Source organism: Leptinotarsa decemlineata, unplaced genomic scaffold (assembly GCF_025532065.1).
Source record: "Leptinotarsa decemlineata unplaced genomic scaffold, Ldec_3_MD MMD2_tig00026358_RagTag_RagTag, whole genome shotgun sequence".
NCBI lineage: Eukaryota > Metazoa > Arthropoda > Insecta > Coleoptera > Chrysomelidae > Leptinotarsa > Leptinotarsa decemlineata.
In genome coordinates, this window is record NW_027412703.1 from 1,847,916 (window position 1) to 1,865,063 (window position 17,148).

The following is a 17,148-nucleotide window of genomic DNA, read 5'->3' on the forward strand; positions in this document are numbered from 1 at the left end:
CATCCCCAATCTGATCTTACCTATTTTAATGAAATGAATAAAAATATTTTTGTCTAATTTCCACTGCTTGATTTTATTCATACGACCGGTTTCGAGTTTCACCCTATTATCAACTGTACAACTTAGTAATCTATTTGAAATCCCAAAACTTCAGGTTTCCAACTTCAAAACTGACGTAATTCAATACAATCTTCAAAACCCTATTTTTCCCCCTTGGGGGTGGAAATTCCTGATTCCCTTTCTTGATGCTTATTTACGCTATACAAAGAACCTACCTACATATTTCAAGATTCTAGGTTCAGTATCTTCGGATGTACATTAATATATAAGAGCTACAACAGCTAGTAATTAGTATTTTTATTTTAAAATACAGTAACTCAAAAAATATGCCAACTGCACTGAGAAATGAATAGCTTCGAGAATCGAATTATGTTACCTATAAAGAAATTCATAAAACTAACACAACCATCAACCCGTCGTCTTACAGTACACGCGACGCGTAATGGCTTATTGCGTCGCGTCAATTTGATCTCATCGTGATGAATTTTCAATAAAACGTCCAAATTACTTAGTATGAAAAAAGTTAATCTATATTGAATACTTGAAACGAGTTGACAGATATTCTACAATGTGCATTCTAAAAAAAGTATCCATTTAATTGTATTCAATTCTCAGTATTTTTCATAAACTGACTACCACGTAACAGGTAGATATATGCTATCGCGGACTTTCATTTAGATTTATTTGAAATAAACAATCTTACGATACATCATCTTTAAGTAACTCCAACGGTATAGGCAGCACACGCCAAGATAGCTTCAGGGAACAAGAAAGATGTGGAAACATCTCAAATCAATAATAAATCCGGTTAACAATAGTAAAATGAATAAAATCATCTTTCGTGAAAACAATTCAATAACAATTAGTGAAAATGAACATGAGATAGCTGAGAATTTCAATAATTACTTTGGTAATAGTATTTCAAATATCTCTAGGAGTATCCCTCAATCTGATGAGTGGTCATCCACAAATTATTCAGTTATAAACAGTTCTTTTTCCAAATTTAAATTATTAACGATGACTCAACTGCGGAAGATTATTCATTCCTTAGACAATAAAAACAACTCTGAAGTACTGAATAGCAAATTTTTAAAAGAAACATTCGAGGTATTAAACCTGGTGAATACATCTCTGGATAAAGGAATATTTCCCGATCAACTGAAGATAACTTCTGTTATTCCTATACCAGAGGTTAGTAATACAATTGAAGCAAGCGATTTTCGCCCAATTAATACACTACCAACTCTGGAGAAAGTCCTTGAACTAGCAGTTTACGAACAATTACTTGGATGATAATGAATTATTCTTAGGTAAACAGTCAGGATTCAGAAAAAATCATTCCTGTGAATCAGCTATTCAGTATACTTTCTCTAGATGGAAAAATGCGTATGATGAAAATAAATACACTGTAGCTGTCTTTCTTGACTTCAAGCGCGCATTTGAAACAATTGACAGAAACATTTTGATGAAAAAATTAAATTATTATGGGTTAACAGTCTCTGTGCTGGCATGGTTTCTTAGTTATCTTAGTGAAAGAAAACAGAAAACAAAAATTGGTTCAAAAATATCTGATGAGATAGATATCAACATTGGTGTTCCCCAGGGAAGTGTACTTGATATTTATTATGTTCCTGGGCTACATGAACTCAATCTGTTTGCAGACGATACGTTAGTTTATACTTCGAATACAGAACTCAATGATGCTGTAGATACTCTCAAAGGTTCTATGAAGAACATCGAAAAATATTTACATATGATTAAATTGAAATTAAATGCAGATAAAACAAAAGCTATGGTGATAACAACTAAATATAAACTGAACTCTATTGATTATAATGAAATAAAAATTGAAATTGGTAACACTACCTTGGAATATGTGTCTGAAATAAAGTATCTGGGAGTTATTGTAGATAACACTTTGAGTTTGAACAGTCATGCTGAATACGTTATAAAAAAAATTTCAAAAAAATTATATTTTTTTTCTAGGATAGCAAATAATTTGACTATTAACTTCAGAATATTAACATATAATTGTATAATTAAACCTCACTTTGGGTACTGTCCAACTTTAATGCATTTAATAAACCAAAATAGGCTTTCCCAATTTCAAAAACTCCAAAATAGGAACATGAGAATTATATTAAGATGCAGTCATTATACTTCCATTGATCACATGTTAAATATACTACAATGGCTGTCGATTTCAAATCGATTATTCTTTTTAACAATGGTTTTTATATTTAAAATAACCAAAAGTCTCCAACCAACATATTTTAATGAATTTTTGGTTTTTAATAATCAAATACATGAACATGAGACAAGATCTTATAATAATTTTCATATATATAGAACTCACACTGGTGGCGGAACTAAAAACTTATTCTATAAGGGACTACGGGAATTTAACAATTTACCAAATGCCATCAAAGAGGAAAATACTGTAAGAGGGTTTAAAAGTAAATTATTGGAATACCTAGAGCGTTAGTTAGTTGGAAAATATGTATATTATACATAGTTACTATATCAATATTGGTTTTCAACATTGGGTATTATAAATTGTATATTTTTCATTATTATCTTTTTCACGTATAGTCAGTGGGCATACTTGAAGACTGGCTATAAATCAAATCATCTATAAGAACAATTCGTTCAGGCCAGTCTCAACACCCTACACAGTAGGTTAATGGACTGACACCTATCAGAAAACAACTACTCCCCTGGCTACCCTGGCTCCCCTGGCTACCCTGGTTACCTCGTTCACAGGCAGATGGAGCGACGACAAACCTGTTGTTTGTTGTAGTCTTCAGCTTAGTTCGAGGAATGATACTCTGACGGAATTCGATTTTCAATCATCGGAAATCATCGACTTTATGTTGATGATATACACTACCTTGCACTGACGAGTGGCCAAACAGCCCGAAACCGGTCTGCAAGTGTGTTCCGATAATTGAAAATCTATTGCGGCAGTTGTATCGCCAACAGCATATGCAGGAATAACTTCAGTGAAGAATCCTGCACTGACACCTGTCGGATATAATCCAACGCCCTTCGTGGTATTAGCCAGGGGAGTAGTTGTTTTCTGATAGGTGTCAGTCCATTAACCTACTGTGTAGGGTGTTGAGACTGGCCTGAACGAATTGTTCTTATAGATGATTTGTATTATCTTTTTATTTAGTTTATCATCATTATTGTTATTATCTATATACATATTTGAATTTTATTAATATTTCTGGCACTGTGGAAATTTAAATTATTAATTAGTTATTATGTCTTGTAAGATTAGGATGTATCCTATAATAATAAAGATTACATTACATTACATTACTTAATACTTACCGTTATATTGTGATCAAAATTACACAAAACCTTTGTAAATTATTGTAGCCTATATGTTAATATGATGTATGAGTTTCATCTGAATTCGTTCAGTCGTTTAGGCGTGAAAAACCCATAAACATACATACATACATACATCTACCCTCACAAACTATCTTTCTATATCTATATTAATGTAGATATAGATTTCTATATTATGTCACTAGAAGATAATCATGACAGTGACTGAACACCTACGAGCCACCCAAGCATTTCTCAAACCAAAGGAGAAAACTCACCAAAAAAGACCATGATAGATAAATAGATAGATACATTTATTTCAACAGAGTATTTTATAATCATTCACAGGAGTGGCAGAAAATTTTTGTCTAAGAAATACGTCAAAAGGAAAATTGTAAAGATATCAAATATGTGTACATATAAATCTAAAAATGAAGCATTCAAAATGAATTGCTTCAAGTTTCAAACACGATTACAAACATATTAAAATGTGCGTCATATTGCGCATGATTACTGAAAGTAGAGATAATTTCTATGAATACATAGCGCAATTTTGAATAAAATTTTGTTTCATAAATTTCCACAGGCCAGAAAATATTCATCAGTATTGTAGGGCTCCAGATTACATAAGAATTTTCTTACAGATTTCAGAAATCTGTTAGCAACGATAATATCTTTTATGTTTTGCGGAAGATTATAATAAAATTTCATTCCAGCGTAGATAGTGCTACGTTCATATAGGGATTTTGCATGGATGGGATATGAGAAGTCTTTTTTTTGTCTTGTCTCGTAAATATGCGTTTTGCGATGTATGTCAAAATGGCCAGGATGATTGATAATAAATTTTATCGATTCATATATACCGGGTGTCCCACATTTTATGTGACAGGCAATATCTGGTTTGTTGAAGGAGATACACAAAAATGTTTCATACAAAAGTTTTAGGAGTTCATGAGAGCTATATTTTGATATAATTTTCAAATATACAGGGTGTTTGGTGTAGGTGCTACAGACCAAAATTCCATTTTTTAAAATAGAACGCCCTGTATATCATTACATATTCAGATGCTACATTAAATTCTGATATCATTTCATGTTTGGTTTTTGAAATTCGGTTACGGCGTTGTTGAGTTATTGCACTTTTCCTTAAATATAAAGTTTCAAAAAAACTTATTTACTCGTACACGAATCCAGTCTATATCTTTTATTAAATTGAACTAGACTACTACTGAATACAAACCATTATTCTCACCTCTACGATACGATATCGATATCAGTTGAATATAATATTGAAATTCTTGAGAATGTGACTAACTTGAGGGTGAATTGCTTTATATTGCACAATTTCATCAAGTAGCTTATGCTTGTTGATGCCATAGTAACAAATGTTGTTGAATTGTATCTACTTGTCAGTTCGATTCAGTGATTCTTTGCAAAACAGTAACTGTGTTCTTTGTGCGGAAACTCCAGTATGCCTTTCGCGTTTATTCCAAGTGATTGCATTGATATGTTATTAATTTTTGGGGAATGTCAGAAAAACTGCCGTCAAGCACAACGTCTATACCAAGAACGTTTTCCAGACAGACCCATTCCGTCACGAATGACTTTTTAGAGAGTTGTACAAAAATTGCGAACTGGGTCATTTCCTTCTACTATAAAGCATCGTCATCATACGAGATCTGTTAGAACTGAAGATTTAGAGATCAATGTGTTGGCTTATATTATTATTCATCCACATGTTTCTATCCGTACTCTTGCAGAAGAAGTCGGTGTGAGTAAGTCTAATGTACAGAGAATTCTGAAAGAAAATAAATACCACCCATTCAAAATTCAGTTGGTACAAGGTTTGAAACCCACGGACTTTGAACGACCACTTGAATTCATTGCTTGTATTCAGGTGATATTACATAAAAGTCCTAACATATTCAGTCAAATTTTGTGGAGCGATGAATCGCGATTCCACAATAATGGAGTTGTGAATCGACATAACAGTCACTATTGGTCTCAAGAAAATCCCCACTGGGTCCGCGAAAGTAATTTTCAAACTACTTGGGGTATTAATGTATGGTGTGGATTGTTCAATGGCCGCATCATAGGACCTTACTTTTTCAATGAAAATCTCAATGGATTGCGATATTTACATTTTCTAGAAAATGATTTGATCCAGTTGATGGAAGATATTCCCATAGCAGAACGGCAAGGAATTTGGTGGCAACAAGATGGTGCTCCTCCTCACAATTCACAGGTTGTTACTGAATATCTGGATTGAACGTACCCAAATAGATGGATTGGTAATAAGGGTCCAATTCGGTGGCCGGCTCGTTCCCCAGATTCATCACCGCTTAATTTTTTCCTATGGGGTTATTTAAAAGATATTGTTTTCACTACTCCCTTTTTGAATGTGGATGATCTGAAAATGAAAATTCGACTAGCGTGCAGTGATATTACGCCTGATATTATAAGAGCGACTTGTACGAGAGAAGTGATTCGACGTTTCGAAGCCTGTATAATATCTATGGGCATCACTTTGAACAATTTTTATGACTTATTTCTAGGTACCTACCATTCTTATGAAATGATTTATCAAGTTATATTATTTACATTGTTATTAATTAAAGATTTGTTTTCGAATACACCTCTTTCAATTTTGCAATTGTTTTATATTCAAAATGATTCCTGACTGAATTCCACAATTCAAAATTGAAACCATTACTTCGAACACCCAAAATTTTGACTAATTTTCATGTGATCTGATGCAGAGAGAATAATTGTATGAGATATTTAAAAAAATAATAGTCGTTCTCAAGACTTTACATTTTAAGCAATAACTCAACAACGCCGTAACCGAATTTCAAAAACCAAACATGAAATGATATCAGAATTTAACGTAGCATCTGAATATGTAATGATATACAGGGCGTTCTATTTTTAAAAATACAATTTTGGCTCTCATAAACTCCTAAAACTTTTGTTCGAAACATTTTTGTGTATCTCCTTCAACAAACCAGATATTGCCTGTCACATAAAATGTGGGACACCCGGTATAGATTGCTAACACAGTAAGTAGTTTGTTGATCTTAAAGGCTCCTCTGCAGGAATCTCTTGTATTTATATTAAAGATTATTCTGATAATTTTTTTTTGACATAGGAAAACTCTATTAAACCCATGACATGAGCCCCAGATGATTATCCCTTGTCTCATAGCGGAGTAAAAATTCGCATAATATACTGCAACTAGTGCTTCAAGATCAACATTTTTTTTTAGAACTCTCATGGCGTATGTTACCGAGGATAGTTTATTGCAAAGGTTATCTATATGACTACTCCAACTTAAAGTGTCATCAATGTATATGCCTAGAAACTTCACTGAAGTATTACAAATGATTTTTTGATTGTGCATAATTATGTTTTGTGGTGTTTCTATACTGTTATTGACTTTGAACATGAAACAATTTGTTTTTCCATCGTTCAGAACTAACTTATTCTCTAAAAAATAATCTTTGAATTGTTCTATTATTTTGCTACCTTTTTTTATAATATCAGGTAAGTTCGCACCTGTTAATAGAAGATCGGTATCATCAGCATAATTGATCATGAGAGCAGTGTTTATATCTGCTATAACCTCATTAATATCGTTGATAAATATAATAAATAATATTGGACCGAGAATACTGCCCTGTGGGACACCCATAGACACATCTAAAGCATCAGATCTTGCCGTTTTGTCTTTTTGATTGAGTTGTACTATTTGCTTTCTATTTTTCAAGTATGAATTGAACCAGTCGTACGATTTTCCACGAATTCCATATTTATAGAGTTTCCATAATAGAATGTCATGATCTATGCAATCGAAGGCTTTAGATAAATCCATGAAAACTCCACATGATAGATCTCCTTTGTCCATTGCTTCTAAGACTTCATTGCTGAGATACATCAAAGCAGTTTCAATTGACTTATTTTTCAGATAGCCATGCTGATTATTAGAAAACATTTTGAAGTTTGTAAAAAATTTGACTAATCGATTTACCATTGCTATTTCAAAAATTTTTGATATACTTGTTAAAAGACTGATTGGCCTGAAGTTGGAAATGTCTGACTCATCCCCTTTTTTGTGAAGTGGTTTCACTATCACTATCTTCAGTTCATCCGGAAAAACTCCTTCCTCAAAAGATTTATTGATCATGATTACTGAAACTTTCTGAAACCGAACCAAATCATCACAGCAGGGGAAATTGCGGGGAAATTGACGAAATGTACCTGCAAGTATCTCTGAAACTCAGGATTTCTCGTGGGGAACCATATGATTTTATTTTCAGTCGAAACTATTCAAAAAAATATCGTTTTTCGCCATGTATGAGGAATTATTACAACACATACCACAATTTTGACAACTCTGCACAATTTTGACAAAATTATTTAAATCCACTACAAAAATGTATTGAATATTTTTTGTTATTTTCAAATAATTTGTGAATGAACATCATAAGAATAATTTACCCCATTTTCATGGAACTAGTAAATTCCTTTTTTTTTCAAGGACAAAACTCAAGAACCACAGAAAAATACTTAAGGCGCTTCCAAAGCGATGCCTGTGCGAAAGTAGCGATTCACATTGTATTTGAATCGCTGAAGATTGAATAAATATGGAAACACGTTCTCAGGAAGTTTATTCCATAAAACGCAGTTCTTCAGATGAAAGAGTTATTAAACAGTGAAGTTCGAGGTCTACTAAGTTGAACCTCAAAACAATGAGCAGCCACAGTCCGTCACGTATTTCTGATATGTACCGCTCTTGGTAGAATTAAATGTGACAAGTCACTTGAACGCTTTCCGTGGAAGTATATATAAGGTTCGTTCCAACCAGCGTCCGAAACAGTTTCTGACAGTCAGGATTCTGCGCAGTAATGTGATTGCGTTCCAACATGAGTTTCCAACATTTATTAGTAAACTATCACTTTTCTGTTCCATCCAAGATTCAAACCTGTTCGAAATCTATCAGAATGGTTTGAGGATTATCTTCTAACCAATCACAACACAACAAAAAAATATTTTTAAATGTTTCCTACACTAAATTAGTCAATTTCTACTAATTTTGGGGTGATAAAAACGAAAATAACAATGAAAAATTTTTATTAGCTCTGGTTTTTGAGATACACAGTACTTAATCTTAAAGAGTAGTTATACTATACGTGAAAAGTGAAAGTACATAAAACAATATTGTTATGTTTCTTTTAGAATATTTTAAGTACAAAATTAATGAAAAAAAACATTATTCTTAGTGTTTTGACAAATAAAAGAAGTTTGTACCACCAAATTTCAATTAAGTCCATCCGATTCATTGTAAGATCGCTGTCGTTTAGCTTGTCTTTTATAAAACACTTCTGGAGCATCCCTACACACAGACCAGCAGTAGTCTGCAAGCATTGCTTCATTCCAACGGCCCTGATATCTCTGTTTCATTAAGGCAATGTCTTGATGGAATATTTCTCCATGTTCGTTACTCACAGCTAGTTCCACAGTTTTGTGGGAAGAAATTAAGATGAGAGTGAAGAAAATGAATTTTTAAGGACATGTTGCATCCAAGTTGGTGGTAAGCTTGAAGAAGCTCTTTAACCAATGCTATGAAGTTATCATCTCTTTTGTTACCTAAAAACCCATGTACAACCCCCTTAAAGGCTTCCCAGGCTCTTTTTTCATTTCCTGTTAAAATCATGTCAAAAGCAGGATCATTTACGATTTCACGGATTTGAGGCCCAATAAAGATGCCTTCCTTGACTTTAGCATCACTCAACCTGGGAAACTTTGCTCTCAAGTACTTAAAAGCTTGTCCTTCCTGGTCCATGGCCTTCACAAAGTTTTTCATTAGTCCCAACTTGATATGTAATGGGGGAAGGAGAACATCCTTAGGATCTACAAGAGGCTCGTAAACTACATTTTTCTCATTAGGGTTTAGGTCTCGTGTAGGCCAGTTCATTTTTTTATAGTGAGATTTCCTATCCCGACTGTCCCACAGATACAAAAAACAACAGTACTTGGTGAACCCTAATTGCATTCCTAGGAGTATAGCAATGACTTTCAGATCACCACAGATGTGCCACTTGTGTTGTTCATATTTGATTGATTGGAGAAGTGTTTTCATATTTATATACGTTTCCTTCATGTGAACTGCATGACCTATAGGAATAGAGGGTAGCTGATTTCCATTATGCAGAAGTACAGCTTTTAAGCTTAGTTTTGAAGAGTCTATAAACAGTCTCCATTCAGATGGAGGGTGATCCAAATTCAAGCAGTCCATCAAACCATTAACATCAGAACAAACTACGAGGTTTTCTTTTTTCTCAAAAAAAGGAAGCAAATCTTTTTGACGCTGTCTATACTGAGATATTTTCACATCATGTTTTAGAAGATTCCACTGTTGTAGTCTTGACCCTAACAGCTCAGCCTTTTCCTTAGACAAGCGAAGATCTCTTATAAGGTCACTCAACTCTGCTTGACTAATTCTGTGCGGATCACTAGACCTATCGCTTACCTCAAAATCAGGGTCATAGGATGTAGAAGGATGGGTTGCTCCTTCTAAACAGTCTTCATCACCTTCCTCTAAAATTTCATAGTTTTGGGGTGGAGAAGGGACTGGCAAATTGTCTGAGTGTGGTACAGGCCGAAGAGCAGATGGGAGATTAGGGTATTTAACCGTTCCTCTTTTCTTCATAGATAAACCTTGCTTAATGGGAGGAGTTGAGCAGAAATAACAGTCGTCTGTATGATTGGTAGGCTCACGCCAAACCATAGGTACTGCAAAAGCCATTGCCCGGTTTTTATTTTTCAGCCACTCTCGCAATATGACGGAACAAGAATTACAACATATATGAGGAGCCCATGATTTATCTTGGTCCCCAACTTTCACACCAAAATAATGTTCATAGGCTGTCTTAACGATAGATTTCATTTTACGTTTCTGAGCCTTAAATGTTATTTCACCACATATATAGCAAAAGCTATCGACAGAATTCACACACTTTCGAGGCATTTCAGATCAGCACTTAAATTGATTTAAAAATCAACTTCACACGATAATTTCATATAGGTTATGTTTACTACTTAAGAACAGCTGATGAGAGGGGTGTTATGTAAACAAACATGTGTACCAACTGTTGGTGATGAAATATTTCATTTGTTGAAAACTCAATATACATATATATAATATAATGATACTATATCTTGAAAACAAGAGCTAATATATGATTTTTATGATCACTTTCGGTTTTAACACGTGGAAATACATTAAAATCATCTAATTTCAACCCCGAAACAAAAACTTTGTTGTGTTGTGATAATCTGACGCATGCGTATTCCGTATTACTGTTTCTGTTTTATGTTCATGCAACTTGCAAACAACATAACCTGCAAAAATTTTTATAAAATAAATTATGTATTTGCTGGCGCAGGAGAAATTAGGAATTCTTTAAATGAACCTAAAATACGAACATCTTTAATTACACAAATTAAATATTGCGGTGACCTATTTATCTCCCAGTTCCATGTTGATTAGTAAATAGAATAGAGATATAAAATACTGCAACCTTCTTTTACTCTCCAGAAATACATTTGATTAGATTTATTTTTAAAGGTTAGTACTCTGGGTTATGTTGAAATTTCATGCCAAACTTCAGTTGAACTATAAGCTGTTCCAATCAGAAATTTCAAATCAATCAGAAACCAATATTTAACAGACATGCGCGTTGACAACGATTTACAAACTGTTGGAAATCTGTTGGCGACTCAAGGTTGGAACGAACCTATAGTATCTCCAGTCAGGCGGATAGCTCTTTTCTGGATGGAATCCAGCAACTTCAAGGTTTGTTTGGGGGCAGAGCTCGATACATGGGAATAATACTCCAATGAAGGTCTGGTCTGAACTTTATAAAGCATCAAAAATTGCTGAGGTATGTACAGTTTTTCGGTTCGGAACAGTGCTCCTAAATTTTAAGCAGCAGCCTTTGCGATTCCAACGACATGATTGTGCCAACAAATATTGGTGTCCATTTTAACCCCCAAAAAACTTATCTAACCAAAAAGCGGAATTATCTGACCTGACATTATTATATCCGGTACGAAGATATTCATCTTCTTGGAGAACACCAATGCCTGGGTTTTTGTGGCATTGAATTGAATCTTGTTACTTCCATGCCAATTCGAAATCGCTTCTAGATCCTCATACAGACATGCAACCTCATGCTGTCGGTGAAGATATGCCTCCGTAGCCGATGACCTGGAATTCAAACGGTATGACGAGACAAGTGCGCTGTCGTCAGAAAAGCAATATATTGAACTCTTGATTTTTTCCAATGTGTCGTTGATATACAATGAAAAAGAGGTTGGAGACAATATGGATCCCTGGAGAACACCAGCGTTGATGGGTAAAGTACTCGAGAGGTATCCATCCACGGTCACTTGCAGGGAACGTTCTTTTAGAAAGCTGGAGAGCCATACACAAAAATGATTCGACAAGCCATAGCAACGAAATTTGGCCAGCAAACGGTCACACGGTCAAAGGCCTTAGAAATATCAAGCGCAACAGCTCTTGATTCTCTATGTTTCTCGATTGCGTTATGGGTGACATGTGATAGAAGGTCGTCTGTTGATCATTGTTTCCGAAAGTCATACTGATGATAGCTCGAGATGTCGAAGCCTTTGAAATATCTGAGGATTTGGTGGTTTACGACTTTCTCCATGATTTTTGATATCAATGATAGTGAAGCGACTGGCTATAGTTTCCTTTGCTCTTTTTGGGAATAGGCTAAACGCGAGCAATTTTCCAACAAGAATGAAAAACCCTTTTCTTGTATGATAGGTTGAAAAGTTAATACGTTAATCCGATGACGGGAACTTCATCAGGGCCACACGCCTTGTTGATATTGAGCTGTTTCAAAATTCGCCTGACTAGCCGCTGTCATAAAGTAATTTCCGGCATTGTGGATTCTAGTGTGGGAATACTAGGTGGTGTCTTTTCCAGAAAATCGACTGTGGAGTGGGACACAAATTCTTCAGCTATTAGACTCGCTTTTTCTATGGATATTGTTGCAATTGAACCATCCGCTTGTGTTCGTGGTGAAATTGTGGATTTTGTAAAGTTCTGATGAACAGCTTCAGCTACCGACCAGAAGGATCTGGACCTTTTGAAATTGACAAGCAGTTTATCCCTTATTCTGTGATTGTGATGTTCTATGCTTTCATTTATCTTGAGTTTGCAGCTGTTGCGATCATTAACAAACCCACTACGGTTTTCGACACTGGGATTTTTGCGTCACTGCCGGTAGGCGAGATTTTTTATTATAATTATCATCAAATAGTTTTGATAAATATAAACTATTGTTGAAATACAACTCACCTTCCGTATAAACGAATCCAACCAAAATAACAAGCACAAATAAGGCACTCAGACTACGTCCGTTCATGATTCGATTATTATGAGATGCTGGTACTTCAACTCAATACCCTTAAATGGCAAATGGCGCCTCTCAAATCAACGAATCGAATGCAATTAGTGAGATTCTATAATTGTCATTTATTTATTGAAGGAGCCGATATCGTTTTCGATTTCGGGTCTCATCCATTCATCATTCCAAATATAAAATAAAAGACACGGAGACATAATTCATTATCATAATTTTATCAACATTAGTTCACAACATTGACTGAACTTATTTGTTATTTTCTCGGCTTCATAGTGAGTGTCTCCACAATCTTGTTTTCTTAACATTTATCAACGACCAAATAAATGATTCCAATTTCGAAATAACCGACTCAATGTACTTGGGTGACCTTTACTTGAAATTGGATTTCGAATCTTTCGATGTTTCTAAAGAATGTATACAAAAATTTTTATACAATTTGATAATGGACAGTATTCCATTTATCTAAAAAAAAATATATTTTTGTCAAATATAGTCAGTGGGCATACTTGAAAACTGGCTATAAATGAAATCATCTAAAGGAACTTTTTTCAAAAAGTTTTCTTTTGTTATATGAGGAATTGGGCAAATTTCGAATATGCGGTTGGTTACCTCGTTCACAGGCAGATGGGGCGATGACAAACCGATTGCAGCAGTCGTATCGCCAACAGCATATACAGGAATAACTTCAGTGAAGAATCCTGCACTGACACCTGTTGGTTATAATCCAACGGCCTTCGTGGTATCAGCCAGGGGAGTAGTTGTTTTCTGATAGGTGTTAGTCCATTAACCTATAGTGTAGGGCCTGAACAAATTGTTCCTTCAGATGATTTGAATATTTTTGTGGCAAAGAATTGTTTATTGATTCGAAACCGTGACAACTTTCATCTTGAGTTATTAGGTGGTTTCAAAAATGTTGTCCGTCCTAATGTCATGTGTTTTTTAGCGCAATAAATGTTCATTCTACTGGTATATACTGAACGATAGAGAATTTTTTTACACTATACATTAACGCTGTAAATTTTTTTCTAGATTTGGATTTTCAGCCTCATTCCAGTTCATATGATGCCGTCAAGCGATTTTCGGCAAATTTTTTTTACGATTGTTTGAAGGTGGATGACAATGTTTCGTGGTGCATTTCATTAGTTCAGACTTCCAGTGTCTGATATGATATAATAATAAAAATAACGCATGCTATCGGTATGAAATTTAGGATAGACAAATGTGCAATGGTCCATCTCAAAAGAGGACGATGCGAGGACTACGGAGAGGATGTGCAGCTCGTAGATGAAAGCATTCTACACCATTTCGATGCCGGAGAGGTATACTTATCTCGGGGTAGTGATCGGATATCGAAAGCAAATGCCGATATTCGATATCGATATTAATATCGTTAACCAATATCGATATTACCGATATATCAAAAGAATAATATCGATATTTATTAATATCGAATTTCGATATTGAGAATAATTCAAACAAAGTTTTTAAAAGTTATAATAATTATAAGGTAATTTCAGATAATTTACAAAGGAGTTCTGAAAATAAGTGAAATTCGCTTTTCATGCAATTTTGAAACCAAAACACAAATACCTATACAACTGAAAAAGAAAAAATCATTCAAGGAATTAATGAAAGCTTAATTTTCATTAACACTGCTGAAATTCTAAACCAAATTTCAAGTATCTTTATCTACGCTGCGTTGCGTAAAAATAATATTTGAGTTTTTGACCACTCAGTTGGTTCCTTCTTGCTGTCAATGTTTGTCCTGCCTTCGAAAATAGTCTTTCTGAAAGTACTGACGTTGCCACGATTGCTACATATTTTACAGCAATATTTACAAGTTTAGAGTATATTTCTCTATGTGCCTTCCACCCCAATAAAGGATTGGTTAAAACACTTTACATCCCCTTGAAATAGCGGTAACACCCCCGTACCATGTACATCGTCTATGTGGTAGATGGTGTGGATGTCTTTAATAATTGTGTTAGTCTCCACAAAAGTGGCGAAGCAATTTTTGTTATGTTGGTTGCATAATATTTGACTTCGATATCGAAATTTCGATATTAGGAAAATGGAGATATCGGTGTCGATAATGTCAGTCTTCAGTATCGATACTGAAATATCGATATTGGCACTCCCAAATATCGATATTCAAAAATATCGATGTATATCGCTAATCACTGTCTCGGGGTGGAACAACGCCACTCACAAGAGGTAACAGCAGTGAAGAACTTTCTCCGCGGCAAGTATCAGCACAAATTTCAACAGATCTGGTCATCGGAACTGTCGGGGAAGAACAAAGTTGCTGCAACAAATATGCTTGCCGTTCCAATCTTACTCTACTCGTTTGGAGTAGTGAAGTGGACTCGGGAGGAGCTGTATCAACTCGACGTAAAGACTCAAAAAATGATGCATCTTTATAGGAGTTTGCATCCCAAATCGTCCGTTCCACGGTTGTACTTCCCCCGACAGCAGGGAGGCCGTGGACTTTTGAGTTTGGAGTGTCTACATGACAGAATGGTACTGGATACAGCCTGTAAAGTCGTCAGAAGTTCGGATCCCCTTCTCTGCATGGTCCGTGACCATGAGAGAGCAGGAATTGGAGCATTTCTCTTTAGGGCAGCTGCCGGAGCATCTGATGAACTCAGTATAGTTTTCGACACTGAACGAGGTGACCACAACTCTGTCACCGAGTTGGAACCTGTTCAGCAAAAAGCCCAGATAGAAGCCACAGAGATCACCTTACTTCTGCGGAAACACAAGGATAAGCCAATGCATGGGGTCTTCTTCAATAACATTGGAGACCTTGGCTTATCAAAGCGACTGACTTTCGCTTTTCTCAGGTCGTGTGGGCTGGAGTCGGAAACTGAGGGGTTCATCATGTCTTCAACATCTCAGTCTACCGCAGTCGCGTGATGGGTATAGAGGTTCCTGACACAAAGTGCCCGAGACCCTAATGCACTTGCTATCAGCATGTCCAGCATATGCGGTTTTGGCCTATATCCATCGACATAACGCGGAACTTTTACGGTATTGTCGAGAAACTGGTGTTGCTCTACGCTCCGGGGGATATTGAATCCGCTGTGGGGAACAAGAAGTGCCGAATTTATTGGAACTTTTCGTTCCCCATCCTCAGGCTCATACAAGGTAATAAGCCTGACTTAGTCCTCCTCGACCACCAGAGCAAAACGATATTTGTCGTGAAGTTTTCAGCTCTTGTCGTGAAGTTTTCAGCTCCTGGCGGGACCAATATCGTCAGAAAAGAAGAGGAAAAACGGATAAAATATCGAGATTTTCTCTTCGAACTCCGCAGACTCTATCCAGATGACTCTGTCAAGATGGTTGTTCTGATTATTGGAGTCCTTGGTGGAATGATGGCCTCTCTACTTTCGAATTTCGAAATCATACCGGTTTGCCGCACTGAGGCAGAAATCTTAGCCGGACAGATAATAATAATAATAATAATAAAGGCATTTATTACCCAACAGTTAAAAACCATTTACAAGGTTAACTAAGTATATTAAAAAAATTAAATCGATCCTTATAATTACAAAGTTACAATTTGAGAAAATGAATGAATATTACAATATAATGAAATAAAATAAAAAAAACTATACCAGAAAATTAAAAATTCCCCATGAAATACTGAGATGCAGTGTCAACAATATATTCTAAGGAATCATAATTGATATCACACAAATTTGAAATTAAATTGAATTATTGCAAATGCTAAGACAGATGACTTGAGATACAAATTAGTTCTGGCCAGTCGACTGTAAAAAGTTTTTGTACCTACTTCTAGTTTAGAAATGAGGCACACAGAAAGTTATAAAAGATAACACCTCCATAGCATGCACATTGTTGTGCAGTAATTTATACAGAAAAATTACTCCAGCAAGTTTTCTGCGTAATTCAAGACTTTCAATATTGAATGTTATGGTAAAAGATTCATATGGAATACCTCTATCAGAATAGATATCATAAGATTTGAATTAAATAAACTTCAGGAAACGACGTTGAACTTTTTCAATTAATGTATTATAGTAATTGTAGAATGGAGACCATAGAACAGAGCCATATTCTAATTTTGACTTTATTTAGGCTATATATAAAGAGTCAATAGGGCAGATATGTTTGAAAAAGATCTACAAATGCAAACTATGAAGCCATAAACTCTCAAAGCTTCACTAACTTTCGATCTAATGTGGTTGGAAAAAGACAAATTTTGATCAAAATATACACCAAGATCTTTAATTGAGTTACTTCATGATAGTGAAATGGTATCTACTCGATAATT

The 17,148-nt window shown here is 35.1% G+C and overlaps 1 protein-coding gene across 4 annotated transcripts in view; it reads right to left on the reverse strand.

The window, feature by feature from the left end:
• The window catches only part of LOC111516133 (protease inhibitors), a 78,103-nt gene that overhangs the window by 20,886 nt on the left and 40,069 nt on the right, over positions 1–17,148 (reverse strand). The window contains exon 1 of one of the 4 annotated variants that reach the window (XR_012467952.1): positions 12,785–13,118. The exons of 2 other annotated variants lie outside the window; for them this stretch is intronic. Coding sequence is in view for 1 of the 2 variants with exons in the window: in XM_074184869.1 (XP_074040970.1) it covers positions 12,785–12,851 (67 nt within the window). In the remaining variant the exon portion in view is untranslated. Of the gene's footprint in view, positions 1–12,784; positions 13,119–17,148 lie in introns of those variants that run through there. One more of the 4 variants, XM_074184869.1, reaches the window with a different exon arrangement.